This window comes from Patagioenas fasciata, chromosome 1 (genome assembly GCF_037038585.1).
Source record: "Patagioenas fasciata isolate bPatFas1 chromosome 1, bPatFas1.hap1, whole genome shotgun sequence".
In the NCBI taxonomy this organism is placed as follows: Eukaryota; Metazoa; Chordata; class Aves; order Columbiformes; family Columbidae; genus Patagioenas; species Patagioenas fasciata.
The window spans coordinates 146270069-146283991 of NC_092520.1; the positions used below are offsets into that span (position 1 = coordinate 146270069).

Sequence of the window (13923 nt, forward strand, 5' to 3'; positions counted from 1 at the left end):
GAGTAACAAGGTTTATGTGTTCTTTGATTTACTCTTGTATACTTTAGACAAATGCCTGCACTCTTCAGGTTGGGATTCTCATATTATAACAACAACAAAAAAATACTTACAGCCTAAGTCGCATTGTTAAATAAGCAACCTGTTTTTGTTGACCACGACTTAAAAAGCTGCATGAGGGAGTAAGATGGCTAAAAGATGTCTGTTTCTCTTTTAGACCCTGTCAGAGAATGTATAGATGAGGATGGAAACAGAAAGAAAGTAAGTATATTGCCTGAGTGATCCCTCTGGCTTTCAAGTGACAAAGTTCATGCAGGACCATGAATACCTTCATAGATAATCTGAAACAAAAAGTGTTGGACAATATGAGGTATTAAGAATTATTTTGGAAGAAGAAAATGTTGGCTTTTGAACTGAAGGGATAATTTTGCAAACAAAGGAGACTTCCTCTAACGACACCTGATCTTGCAGTGTGTTGAATACTACTGAAGGCAGTGCAGAGCCAAAACTTCTGACAGTGTGTGTCTTCCCTGACAAAGAAAAACGTATTTCCATCTCCTGTTGAAAGAAATTCTGGGAAAGCTAGACATGACCAAAATAAAGGTGCATGTATAGAGAGAGGCAACATCACTGTCCAGACCCTCTCTTTCTCCTAAAAATACAAGCACCTTGTCCCTATGAAAATTTTGTAGGAAGATAATTATTGTATGATAGTCATGTCTCTAGGGGAAAAACATCTCTTAAGTAAGGAAATCAAAGCTCTTAGTGTTCATTTGAAGAAAAGTATATTAATTCTGAGAAAATGCTCAGAAATTTTAGTAAAGTTGTTTGATCTCTCAAGTGATCGACTCTAAGAAAGAAACAATGTAGATGTTATAAATGGCTCAGTTCCTTCTTCTCAGGTGAAATGCCATGTTTTTTGAGTGTATATGATACTTCAAGCATTGAAAAATTTTAGTATAAGTTTGTTATTAATATCTGTTTTCTAGTAGGGGTCAGTTATGAATTCTACCCTAGGATTTATCTTGAATTTCCAGTACATTAAAAATATTCCTTTGATTTTTCCCTTGTGAAGACATGACTGTAAGGAAGGATGTGACTAATAAACACATGCTTATGGATTGTCTAGACACAGGAAATATATCCAAGTTGCCTTACATGTCAATCAGATGGTCAGAATATGGAAAGGCTTTAGCTAGATCAGACACTAAGTATAACCTGGTGGATTTTGTATAATCATAGAAAGGTTTGGGTTGGAAGGGACCTTCAAAGGTCATCTTGACCAACCACCCTGCAATGAGCAGGAACATTTTCAACTAGATCAGGTTACTCGGAGTCCTGTCCTTGAATGTCTTCAGGGATGGGGCATCTACCACCCCTCTGGGCCACCTGTGCGAGTACTTTACCACCCTCATTGTAAAAAATTTCTTCCTCATTCTAACCTTAAGCTCCCTTCTTCCAGTTTAAAACCATTACCCCTTGTCCTGTTGTAACACACCCTCATAAAAGTTTGTCTCCATCTTTTTTATAGGCTCCTTTTAGGTTTTGAGGTTGACAATCTAATTAAGAAAAAACAAAACAAAGAACACAACACAAAACAAAACTAAACTTGAAAAAATTCCATAATTAAAAAATAATCAGATCCTTGATATTTGTTCATTTGAATTGCATGTGTCCAGGCCTCTGGGATCCTAGAAGCAGATGCAGGTACATGTAGATAAGTGCTGGGTAGGCTAAACTTGATTTTCAGCTACATCTGGTTTCTTTTGATGATAAACTTAAAGCACAATTTCCGTTCTGGCTAAAAAGCTTTTGGAAGAAAAGAGACCAGTCTGCAGTCTGAGTAAAAATGAGCACGCTTTCAAATGGTAGCCTTTAGGAGGATTTTGTGTTACCTCTTCTGTCAGACAGAAAGAATGGGTTTTAGAAGACTGCCAACATGGTAGCAATTGCCTTTTGGAGCAGATTGTTGAGCATCCGATGGTGCCTATAGGACACCATGGAAATGCTCTGCCTCTGGTGTTCAGCACCCACACTCTGAACTCCTCTTCTGGCTTGCAGGCAGCAGCATGCCATTGTTGGCCTGCAACCCTCTTCCAGCAGAGTCCACAAATCCACAGAGATGAAGGATCTAGGCTCTTTCCTAATTCACAAAACACAGGCTCTTACATCACATCCATAATATTCCAGGCGTTACTCAGAGAGTTACTGCAGGAGGCTCAGTTCCCCAAGCGGGATCTCTGTCATGCACCTGGAGATTGTGGGAACTGTCCTGTTGCATTTTGCAAGGATATCAGAGTTCTCAGGATCAAAACTCTATGCCTAAATCCTATCCATAAGCGTGATTTTTTTTTTTTTTTTTAAATTACCTCTACTGTTGAAGGAAGATTCATGGCTAAGGTCACTGTTAGTAGCAGAAGGATGGAAGATCAAATGTGCTAGGTCAGGCCAAAAAGCCATCCAAGACACTGTATTATGTGGCCAAAAATAGAAGAATGTACGTAAGGAAAAATATAAAAGACAAAATTCTCTGAATTGTCCTAGCCTCGAACAGTTTGTGAATTGGGGACATCCTGAGCTATGAGTGGCAGCCTGCTGTGTTTGATAGTGCTGGATAGTTTTCTCCTCTGTGTTTGTTCAGCCATTCTTTGAATCCATAAAAGTTTTTAGTATTCATCAGATCCAGTGGCAAGGAGTTTGAAAAGTACTAAATACAGGCTGTGTAAAGAATCAACTTGCCAGCTGATAGAATATGTGAATTATTCTGATAGTGTTGTTTTTTTTTTTTTTTTTAATGTAATCTTGTTCTGATTCTTTTAAGCAGGCATAAAGGTGATAATAGAAGTGCAGGTACTTGTCTTATAATGTAGCACTTCATCATGAAGTGATCTGTATAGTAATCTTCTGCATTTCTAGTCTATGTGTGATGGTAAAAACTACATTCCTAAGCTAGTAGTTTCCATAACATGACTTTTCTGGTACTATTCAGCACTTGCTTTAGAGAAGAGCAAACAAACAAACAATACCCAGACGAAATTAAAGGGAGACAGCAGATGAAGCCACTCAATATACGTGACTCGCTCTCCTGCAGATGCACAGTTAGAGAAAATGTGTGCAAGTCCAGGTCTGTAGGTTTAGAGCTCCCTCAGAGAGGAAGTCTGAGGCTTCCTCCAGTGTGTTGGCAGGCTCATTGGTTTCAGCAGACTTGTCCTTCACAATTTAGAAACCTCTGCTTTTGCTTTCCTTTCTGTCCTTTGTTTTTTACTCCTATGATTTGATATCAACTGGGATTTAGGCCTTCTTTGTCTTCAGAGTCCCTGTGTTTTCCTCTGCAACAAGGATTCTTGGCTTTTTTGGATCTTCCAACTGTTATTTTTTTGTAATGTGCTGTGCTTTGTTTTCCTTGTCCAGCTCTTAGATGTTTTCCAGTAGATGTCTTGTTAAGGAGTGAAATAAAAACAATTAAATATGTATGGAAGCTGGAGGGTCCTTTGCCAGACTTTTACAGATGTATATGTGCCCTTCCAGCTGTTTCACTTTCAGTGAGTTGTAGGCAAAACAACTATAATTAAAAAACATTCAATTTCTTCCTATCTATCTAAAGATTTTTTCCATATTTAAAGATCCTCATGTTACTTTTTCACAGCTTCCCTCTAGGCTCCCAAGCATGAAAAGTATTAAGCCACTTTTAGGGCAAGTTGCCTTCTCAAAGTCCTGAAACATACAAAACAGGTCTGGTAAACTGACTTGTATTTAATGTGTAAATTTTTATGGCTGCGTATCTGGCAGTTCTCTTTTAGACTTGATGGTAACATGTAGCTCAGACATACAGAGCAATACTTTCACATCACTATTTTTGGTTTGCACAGTAGTGCCAAGAATAGTCTGTGAACTATGTTATGGTTACTTAGGTGTTTTATCACTTTCCTCTTCTCCTTCATGGGAATGATGGGTACTCTGAAAAAGGGAGAATGGGAGATGACCTTGCTCCATAACAATCATCTACTCCTCACATTGCTGCTTGTGAATATCAAGTATCCAATTCATAGAATCACTGTCTTGCTTGTTAGTAGTGTTTCTCTACTCACCTCTGTAGAGACAGGTCTGGAAAGGGCTGTTTCCCACATTTGAGGTTATTCTTGGGAATGCAGACCTTGGGGCTGAACACTTTGTTTTGAAATTCATTGATCCTGTTTATGGACTTCGGAGCTCTGAGGGACTAGGGCCAGAGAGCTCAGCTTTTTGCAGTTATGAATCTTGAGATATTCCAGATTGTGACTACATCTATTTCTGTGTCGTTTAGATGTACGTGATCCTACAAGATGAGAATATATTTTGCATTTCATTTTTAATTTTGCAAAACCGCTGTGTGTATCTAACAACATTAGTCTGCTAAAGGAACAATTTCCCTTCAGGAAGGGAGGAACTGTTTTTAAGTTTTGGAGTTGTGGATAAAATACCTAGAGTATTCTATGGCTTTCTAGTTTGGAACAAATATTGTTAATTCCTGCTGTGCCATGACCGTTTGTGCTCACAGATCTTTCTAAAATAATTTTATGGCTTATAAAAGCTAAAGGCTTTGACATGTAAAGAAAAGCTAGGGTTGAGTTCTTTGTTGGCTATGATATTCATGTGTGCTGTAGGATGGGTAGGCTAACAATAGATGGAGTACCAGATACTTAATTGTGCTGTAAGAAAACATCTCCTGTTCTAGAACATTATCTTTTGCTTGGAATTTTAGAGTCTATTTCTTATAGTGTTGCTGATTTAAACTTCCTCGTCCTCATGAAGTCCTTAATACACTTCATTTTATTATTTAATTATCCAAGGCTAATTTGAGTAGCACTGCTGTCAGGGTCATTTTACTTGTTAGTTGTAGGATCATGACAGCAACCGAGTTTTGCATTTTTCTCTCCTTTGCACATATTCTTTTCAATTGTTAAATATCCACATCTCCCTGTCTAGCCTGGCGATAAATGGACATTACCGGACCAGTGCCACACTGTGACATGCTTTCCAGGAGATTACACAGTTCTGGAGAGTCACCAAATTAACTGTGAGAGGATGCCAAAACCAGTGTGTCACAGCAACCTTCCTGCTGTTAAGATTGAAGAAACTTGTGGCTGCCGATGGATGTGTCCATGTGAGTATCTACCTTTGTGTGTGTGCCTCTCACTCCACATCAGTTGAAATGTGTATCAGTAGTGTAATGCTGAATGTAGCCCCTCATCCATCGTACACATCAAAGTTGACCGAGGTGAGAGGAAATGATGCTGTATGCCAGTGGAGTTGTCATATGCAGGGACAGGAGTTGGACTCGATTATCCTTGTGGGTCCTTCCCAATGTAGGACATTCAATGATTCTATGAAGCAAACAGCTAGGAGCGTGAGAGTCTCACTGATGCCTGGAATGTGTGATGCTATTTGCAAGTTCAAGGTCACTGAGAACTTATTTTTCACATTAGCATAGCTACAGTGTTTTATCAGAGAATCTCATGCTTGATTTCCAAAGCTGTGTGAACTGGGAAGGAGGAGGTATGGAAGAAAACAGAAATTTATCTCAGCAAGCTGTAAGCAAGTGATGTATTCTTGGTCCATCTCCAGGCTTTAGGGTTTGGTTTGACCTCAATCATGCACATGTGTTAAAGAAACAACAACCAAAAATGTTTCCTGCCTTCATCAAATCTCACACTGAGTATCTGAGCAGAAACAGTGAACACTGTGTGATTAGTGCCTTGGCTTAGATGACAGGAACAAAAACTAAGTGCATCTACTCACATTTACAGAGTGGAGGGATTCAGCCCTGACACTGGTGATCCATTTATTATTAAAAAGCGAGATTCTTCAGGGAAATCCCACATATGTGAAGGGAAGACTTGAGGGAGGAAAAACGATGATTTCAAGCAAAAAACAAAGCTGGAGCTTCCAGATTGCCTCAGTGCCCAGACATATGCTCTGACAACAGTGAAATGGTATCAGTCTGAGGTAAAGGAACGATGCCTGGCTGCATGCAGTGTGACACAGGGCATCACTCCATGGCTGTCACAGGGAAGAGCACTTCATGGGGGAACATGGGGTAGGCTTGACCACTGTGTCTTTTGGAACACCTCAGCCTGAGTTTGGGGACTGAGCATTACCGCCTCTCTGTGGGAAATGCACTATAGCAATAAGCTCGATTTCCATAAAAATCAGTCAAGATATTTATTTTGAATTAAATATCAAAAAGATCAACTCCAGTAACTCCTAAAGGGTGTAGCTATACAAAAGAATGCATTTCTTTTGCCCAATCATGCATGCTATTACAGCTAAAATTTGCAGAAATGTCCAAAACAGGAATCTGTGGGTGTTACAGCATTTAAATCCTGTTCAGAACCTGAATCTCTTTGGCTTTGTGTCAGCTTAGAGGACTGTACTCCCCAACATAATTCTGAAAATCTGGCTTACATCTAAAGAAATATGATTACTTTTGAAAAATAAATCAGAACCCTATATATATAACTTCTTTTTAAAATGTATAATCTCAATTTAAAATATCCTTTGCTGAACTGGCTGTTTTTAGAACAATTTATTCAAGTCACTGTTTGGAATACCTAAACTAGGTAGCTAGATTTTGATCCCTGAACTTTTAGACATCCAAAATTTTAACATGTCAAGTTTTCACATTTCCTAAAAGTACATTTGGTTATCTAAGCCCTTTAAAACTAACATCTCTGCTTTGACATAAGTATTTAAAAATTTAAAAAATAGCGTAGATATTTTAGTTCAATGATCATAAATATTTTGTCATGTTTCAAAGATAGTCCTAGTGATATCTACCCATAAAAAGTACATTTATAACAATTTTATCAATCCTAAATACATCGACAACAACATGAAGGCATTACTTGTGGCATTCAAAATGTGTCTTCATGAAGATTTTCTGAAAGGATGAAATAAAAATTACTATGAGTACAATTAGCTGATTATCATGAAAAGACCCATATTTAACTTGAGATTGCTCCTGTTTAACATGAACAAACAATTATTTAACTCTTTATGAATTTGATGAGCCATGATACCCCCTTTTTTTTTTTTCTTTTCCCAACGTGGCACAGCTTGTGAGAGAAAGGTAGTGAGATTTTGTATGTTACAGGAGTCGATAAAAAAATCCCCAAGCCCACCTAGCTGATCAATTACCCATGTGTAAAATACTCTTTTTTTCCAATGACTACTTAGCAAAACCAGGATGATGCTGTATCAGCTAAAGCAACATCCATAGTTGGTGGGAAGGCTAATTCTGATGCCATATGTGCTGAGGTCAGAGCCAAAATAAACTTTAGAAACAGACATAGCAAAGTAGGTGCTTATTAGGAGGTGAGTGTACTCCAGTATCTTTGTTTTTGCTGCTCAGGCAATCTGTGCTACAGGAGCATGGCAGTGCATGTTTAACTGCTCTCATGCTTCAGCAGAGTAGTATTCACTTATTCAGAGAGCTAAAGCATACTTGGAAATTATTGACTGACAGTTCAGATGATATGACAAACGCTTTTGCGAAGGGGGAGTGCTTGAAAAAATGTTCTTATGTCATATAACTGGGTTCAGAGAAGAGATCAGGAGTTACACCATAAAGGTGGTTGCTTGCTGAACTAGTTAAAAATTTTATAGCAACATGATTTCCAGTGTGTGATTCATGGCTACTGGGTGGTTTTGCATTATGTTTAAATGGACAAACGGGCTGCATTAATACATTTTTATTTTCTACAGAACAGCTCTGAGAAATTTTAAAATATTCCTATTATCCTTAGAATTGTTTTATTGCTAACTTGTTTCATTGTTGTTTATACATTAACTTTATAAGCAGGTACAGTAAAATATCTGAAAACGTTCTAGTACTTCAAAGGGATGTATCCCTTGATAATTCAGTGACTCACAGTACACAAGATAGGCCTATCTATCTATCTATCTATCTATCTATCTATCTATCTATCTATTTTTTAAGCAGAAGTTACTGCTTGCTATTTTTCCTGGGAAATTGAGTTTGAAAGTCAATGCATGGGAAACAGGTTATTCTCAAATCTCAGTTGGAAACCAAGTAGCTAAACTATTAACAATGAGAATTTTCTTCCTACGTATTTAACTGACATTGCTTTTATTGTCCTTATTACCTTTAAGCAAAGATTTGAAAACATATGAGTTAGATGCATCTTTCTGCTCAGGTTTTGTTTTGATACTTCTGAGATTATAATTGTCCTTGCTTTCCAGTTTGTGAAGACAAGGAAGTATTTATAACCTAATGACCAGAACACTGAGCTGTCAGTTGACCACTGATTTATCCTGCACACATTATTTCTCTGCCTTTTTTGTAGTTCCCATAAAAAAAAAAAAAAAAAAGTCCACTGGTATCAACTTGTGACATGTCTGATAAGAATGAAATAGTGTTATTTTATTTCAAATGTAATGCTGTACAGAATAAAATGCAACACCATAATAAAAATGCAATGCAAAATTTTAAAAATAGGTGTCTTACAGTCTTTCTACAAATAGGGAAGTGACTTTCCCTGCTTCTATTTTTCACATTAATTTTCTTAAAAAATCATGTTCAATGCAAGTAAATTTCATGCAAAGGGATTTTCTTTGAGTTTATCCAAATATTTTGAAATAGTAATTGCTCCAGACGGAGATACTTCAAAAACAGAAAAGCATGTAATGAAGTATTTACCAAAGTTTCTTGTCAAGGATTTGTAGTAGAATTTGCATTTTATTACCTTTCTAGCTTTCTCGATTAATTGGTTCCACATGACCATAATGACTGTAAAGAAATAGTCTAATCTGAACAAAAGTGAATGCCTGTTAGGCTTTCCTTTTTTAACATTGATTTACAGGTGTCTGTATAGGAAGTTCGTCTCGACATATTGTCACTTTTGATGGGCTGAATTTTAAGCTGACTGGCAATTGCTCCTACACCTTGTTTCGTGATGTGCAACACGATGTTGAAGTTCTCCTCCATGAAGGACCATGCAGAGCAACACCAAAGATGAATTGTATGGACTCCATTGAAGTGAAACATCGTGGTGTATCCGTTCAACTCTTCAGTGACATGACAGTAAGCGATCCGTGCATTGTCTGCTTATATTGTAGAATTCAGGTTATGAGGACAAATTTTTTCCCTTAACCCAGTTTCTGTTCCCCTTGCAGCCTATTCTTAGGCTTCTGAGCAAACAACTCTTTTCCATTTATTATACAATCTATATTCACATAATGGGTCTGACACATTTATCCTCTTGTTCTCCCCTGTTGTGCTGGTGTGACAATGTCAAGAATATGGGATTTGGCAATGTCTCCCTTACACCTCTTCCAGAAAGGCAGGGATTATAGACAGGACATACTGCATGCTGATTCTCCTGTTTTGGCCAACATCCTTTACACAGTGTTCTAATTTGGTGCATGGAAGAGCACTCTGTTCTTCACAAATCTATGCATGACTGGCTAGTTGAAGAGTTATGGAGTTGGTTCTTACCTTGTGTGCAGACAGACCTCAGCATCAGAAGAAAGGCCAATTTAGTATGCATCACATCTATTTTATATGCAGAGAAGTACTCAAATGCAATATGACACATTTTTCAGTCTCTGGGTTCCTCAGACATACAGCAGTTGTCTAGTCTGCAAAGATGATCTCTTCTAACTCGTGTAGCAAAATAGGGTGGAACAAAACACCTGCACCCAGCTCTGCATGGTGATAGACGATCTTGAGTTTCACTGAGGATTACTAATAATCAGGGTCTGTAGGCAGTATTTTAAATTCCTGGTGTTAGAATGCTGGTCTGTAAATACGTGATGATGAAGAAATGCACCCATGTAGGAAAATGTTGAAAGAGTTTTTCATATAGTACACAGAATGAAGGTCAATTAATTCTGTACATTTTTTAGACTCAATAGAAAGGTTCAGCTTGCAAAACTGCTTCTTACATCCAGATTCAGTCAGATCTTTGAGTACTTGTGAAGTGAAAATGTGTTTCAATTGTAAGATTGGGTTGATTTTAACTGCTTGCTAGCACTGGTGTGATGATCTTGCTTTTTTGAAAATAGGTGACTGTTAATGGTGAAAGGGTTCATATCCCTTATTCTGGCAGCTTGTTTGAAGTCACTGTCTACGGAGCAATAATGCATGAAATCAAGTTCTCCCATCTTGGACATAATCTCACATTTACTCCACGAAACAATGAGTTTATTCTTAAGCTTAATTCAAAGAGCTTTTCTTCAGGAACACAAGGGCTTTGTGGTAAGTTTGAACAATAGTAGTTTTAACAGCTTCCTACTTGAACTACTACTTGTATTATTGTAATTTGTGTGGCCCTGAACCTGTAAACTCCCTGGCTGAATTAATCTATGTCGATTTTTCTACTATGGCTCATTGACTCCCAGTAATACCTTAGAAAGAATAGGCTGGACATCTCTCATTTTACTTATTTCACATTATCTTTTCAAGAAGATTTTTTTTTTTTTTTTTTTTTTTTTTAGACAAGGGTTTAACTTCGAGTTCTTACATTTCTTACATATGCATTTCTGTGAGAGACATGACTTATGCTTGCAGTGAAGGTGAAAAGTTTTTGATGGGTATCACTTCCTGGGAGTATTAATTCTATCGTATAATCTATCCATTGTATAGCTTATACCTCTGTGGCATAACCTATGCCTCCTATAAACCTCCTATAATAAGGAAAAAGGAAACCAGATTCAGGGTCTTTATGTCTCTATTGATAACAGCTATAAGGTAGATAGTTCATTACTCTTCTCCTTGGCAATCATGGAGCAGCTTCAGGCAGCTCCGTCTGTCCCATGCCTGTTTTCTCTGGGTTTATTTTTTGGGTGACTGTATTCAGACTTTTTATTTTCCTTTTGCTTACCCTCATAGGGGTGTGTGACCAGAACCACGTCAATGACTTCACGTTACGTGATGGCTCTGTCACTGCTGACAGCAGTGTGTTTATCCAGAACTGGACGGTGGAATACCCGGGGAAGATCTGTGAAATCCGGAGAGAAGACAGATGCTCTGAGCATGCAACGAACCACTGCCACCTTCTGCTCTCTGATCGGTTTGCAGACTGTCACAGGGTAATCCCCCCCAACATATTTTATGAGGCCTGTTCAGAGAGCAGCTGCTATGAGGATGAAGCCTGTGAGATGATAACTTCCTACGCTCACATCTGCAGGGAAAACAGGGTCTGCGTAGACTGGAGGACACCTGAGTTTTGTCGTAAGTGTTTTACTCTATGTTAAAACTGATAAAGAAACTGTCTTACTTGGTGATAGTGGTGACAATGACCCTTTTGTCGGTGCAATATTTATTTTTGAATACCATGTAATGGGGCAGAAGTTCCAGATCATGTTTCCCATAGAGTCATATCGCACATCTGATATCTGGTTTGTCATCCACTAGTTGCATACTATGGAAAAAGTGTTTATTGGTAAACTGCTGACAAGTAAAATGTGAGACAGTTATGCAAGGCTAGAGAGCTAACCTATGAAATAAAAATATCATGAAAGCTGCGCATAGGTAAACACAGTTATGTGACAGTACCTGACTCCATCCACCAAGCCATTGAGCAGCCAGGTTTGGACCGAGAATCTGCTCTGATTCCGCCAGGCAGTTTCAGCTGCAGATATCATTGCTTTGGTACAGATGTTGAAAGATCTGTGCAAGGCAGACAGGGAAACTCGTAATTTGGACTAGCAAAACCACTTCCCAGCCTGTCACTGTCACAGATGCACATAATGGCACAAAAGAAGACTTTTCACTGTAAGTCTCGCAATTCCCCACATTCCAACCAAAGCGTAAACCTTTAAAACCATGATGGAAGAGCCAGTGTGATTTTAAGCTCCTACTGCAGTAAAAGATGGGGAAATGGCCACTCTCTGTGGCATCTTCTTGCTGATACATCTCAGCTACACTGATCAAACCAGCTGTAATTTGCTTTGCAAATCTGTTTCTACTTCTAGTTGTGTTTTGGAGGTGAAAATTTTGTGCTGTGAGAAAGCAGTATAGCAGGACGTGAGTTTTGCAAATTACCCGAAGCCCAATAGAAGCAGGACAAGCATGCTAGTGGTAGATTCTGATGGTTGTTGCTTTACATGCCTACTCCCCTAAATACTTACGAACACAAGAAGTTCTTCCCTGTCTTCCTGTTTGTTTGGTTTGGTTGTTTGGTTTTGTTTTGTTTATTTGTTCTTCTTCCCTTTTATGGGGCATACCCAAAGCTCTGCCAAAAGATGCGACATATAGATAAGTACAAATAATTAACTCTTGAGGTGGCTTATTCAACACTTAATCCTGTTAGCCTGTCTGAAGTGATTGTTACAGACATTCAGATATTCATTCATAGTGTTTCTGGTTTAGTCAAGAATCTGAAATGTGTATGTCTGTAGGCATTTTCTTTCCCAACTAGCTGCTCATACACTGTCTTGATATCCCAGTTTAGTCAGTTCTTGTTGCCTTGCTTTCTTTCTCTCTTGCTACACAGATACTATTTATTTCAAAAGTGGAGAACCAGCATCCTAAAGACATGATACCACAAAAATTCAGTACACATTTTGGTTTTATTTATGGTTTAATTCAGACTAAGGGAATAGTAGGATAGGAAGTCAAGAACGTGAATGTGAGTTTGGCCCTGAGCCTCCAGTTAGTGTCAAGCATCTTCCCAGGATAGGTTATTGAAGAACATGCTACTGTTGCAGACTGAATCTTTTAAGTAACAATACAGTCTGTTTGGAGTATAGTCCTAGAAAACAGAGGAAGAACATTGACACACATTTTCCAAATTTAGTACTTCAGTCAGACTTTGCAAATGGTAATGTCCAAGGCTGAATGTCAGCAGAGTACCTTAATAACTCTGCATTTTTCCAATTCCTATCTTGTTACACAGCATGTACAAGGATAGACAAAGAATTGCCCATTTTAACGCTAGTTGCATAAAACAGTCGTTCATGTCCTGGCAATAGCATCATTGCCAGCATTCTTCCTGTAAGCAGGTGCGTATGTGCAACTGCCAAAAATAAAATTGCCAGTTACAGGGACATTATACAGGTTACATTAATGACTAGATAGTTCAGCCTGATCACTCTACGACTACATGTTTAATAACAATGGTATGGTTTTGGAATACCTTGTTCTCCTTCCCCCATTCCAGTGAAAATGTGTTATTTTTGTAGAGTTTGATTTTGGGTTTTTTCATGCCATATTGGGACATTTCAAGCAGTACAAGTCCATCCTGACTGCTCTGCCCTGATGGATGAATATATTCACTGGAATATCTGATGAAAAGAGGGCCAGTTCCCCATCCCATGCCAGTTCCACTGCCTGAGCTTTCCTTGGTTCTTTTTGGGAGGGTGTATGTGTGATGTGTGGTATCCGGTAGACTCCAGCTGTGTGTCAATGGATGGAAGGAAATTTTACACTGAAGTGAGAATGCATAGTAAGAATTTTTTTTTTTTTTTTTTAATTTCCATCCACACCCCAAGACCCCACACTTAGTAGACTTAAATTGCAGCAGTCTGTAGCTTCTGCTGATAGCCATGTAATGATGAGGCATAGAATATGCATCTCTAGAGCAGGTTCACCCCACAGTGAATGCCTGCTAAATAGAGTCTCCACTTCAGTGACACTACAGGCTTTATCTTGATATGAAGATCATATGGATTTCTAGGAAATCACTGCATTAGTAATATCAACACATGCTGAGATTCAGCTCTGTGTGGAGAGAAAGCTTTATTCACATGGAAATGGGATTGTTTATATAGTGATAAATGAATGGACTGAGATACATTCACTCTGTGCTTACAAAAGAAATGGCAGCTCATGTGGAGGTGCCAAGCCACCTTTGAACTGTGTAGCTCAAGTAATGGTAGCAGTCAGCAAATTTTGCTTAGAAAGCAGAAATACTCAGAAGATAA

General features: G+C 38.4%; 1 protein-coding gene across 1 annotated transcript in view; it reads left to right on the forward strand.

Annotated features, from left to right (window-relative positions):
* VWF (von Willebrand factor) overlaps positions 1 to 13923 on the forward strand; it is a 143413-nt gene that overhangs the window by 89967 nt on the left and 39523 nt on the right. Inside the window, exons 33-37 of the mRNA XM_065843019.2 lie at positions 215 to 258; positions 4963 to 5140; positions 8859 to 9079; positions 10063 to 10255; positions 10889 to 11230. Of these exons, the coding sequence (XP_065699091.2) occupies positions 215 to 258; positions 4963 to 5140; positions 8859 to 9079; positions 10063 to 10255; positions 10889 to 11230 (978 nt within the window). The remainder of the gene's footprint in view (positions 1 to 214; positions 259 to 4962; positions 5141 to 8858; positions 9080 to 10062; positions 10256 to 10888; positions 11231 to 13923) is intronic.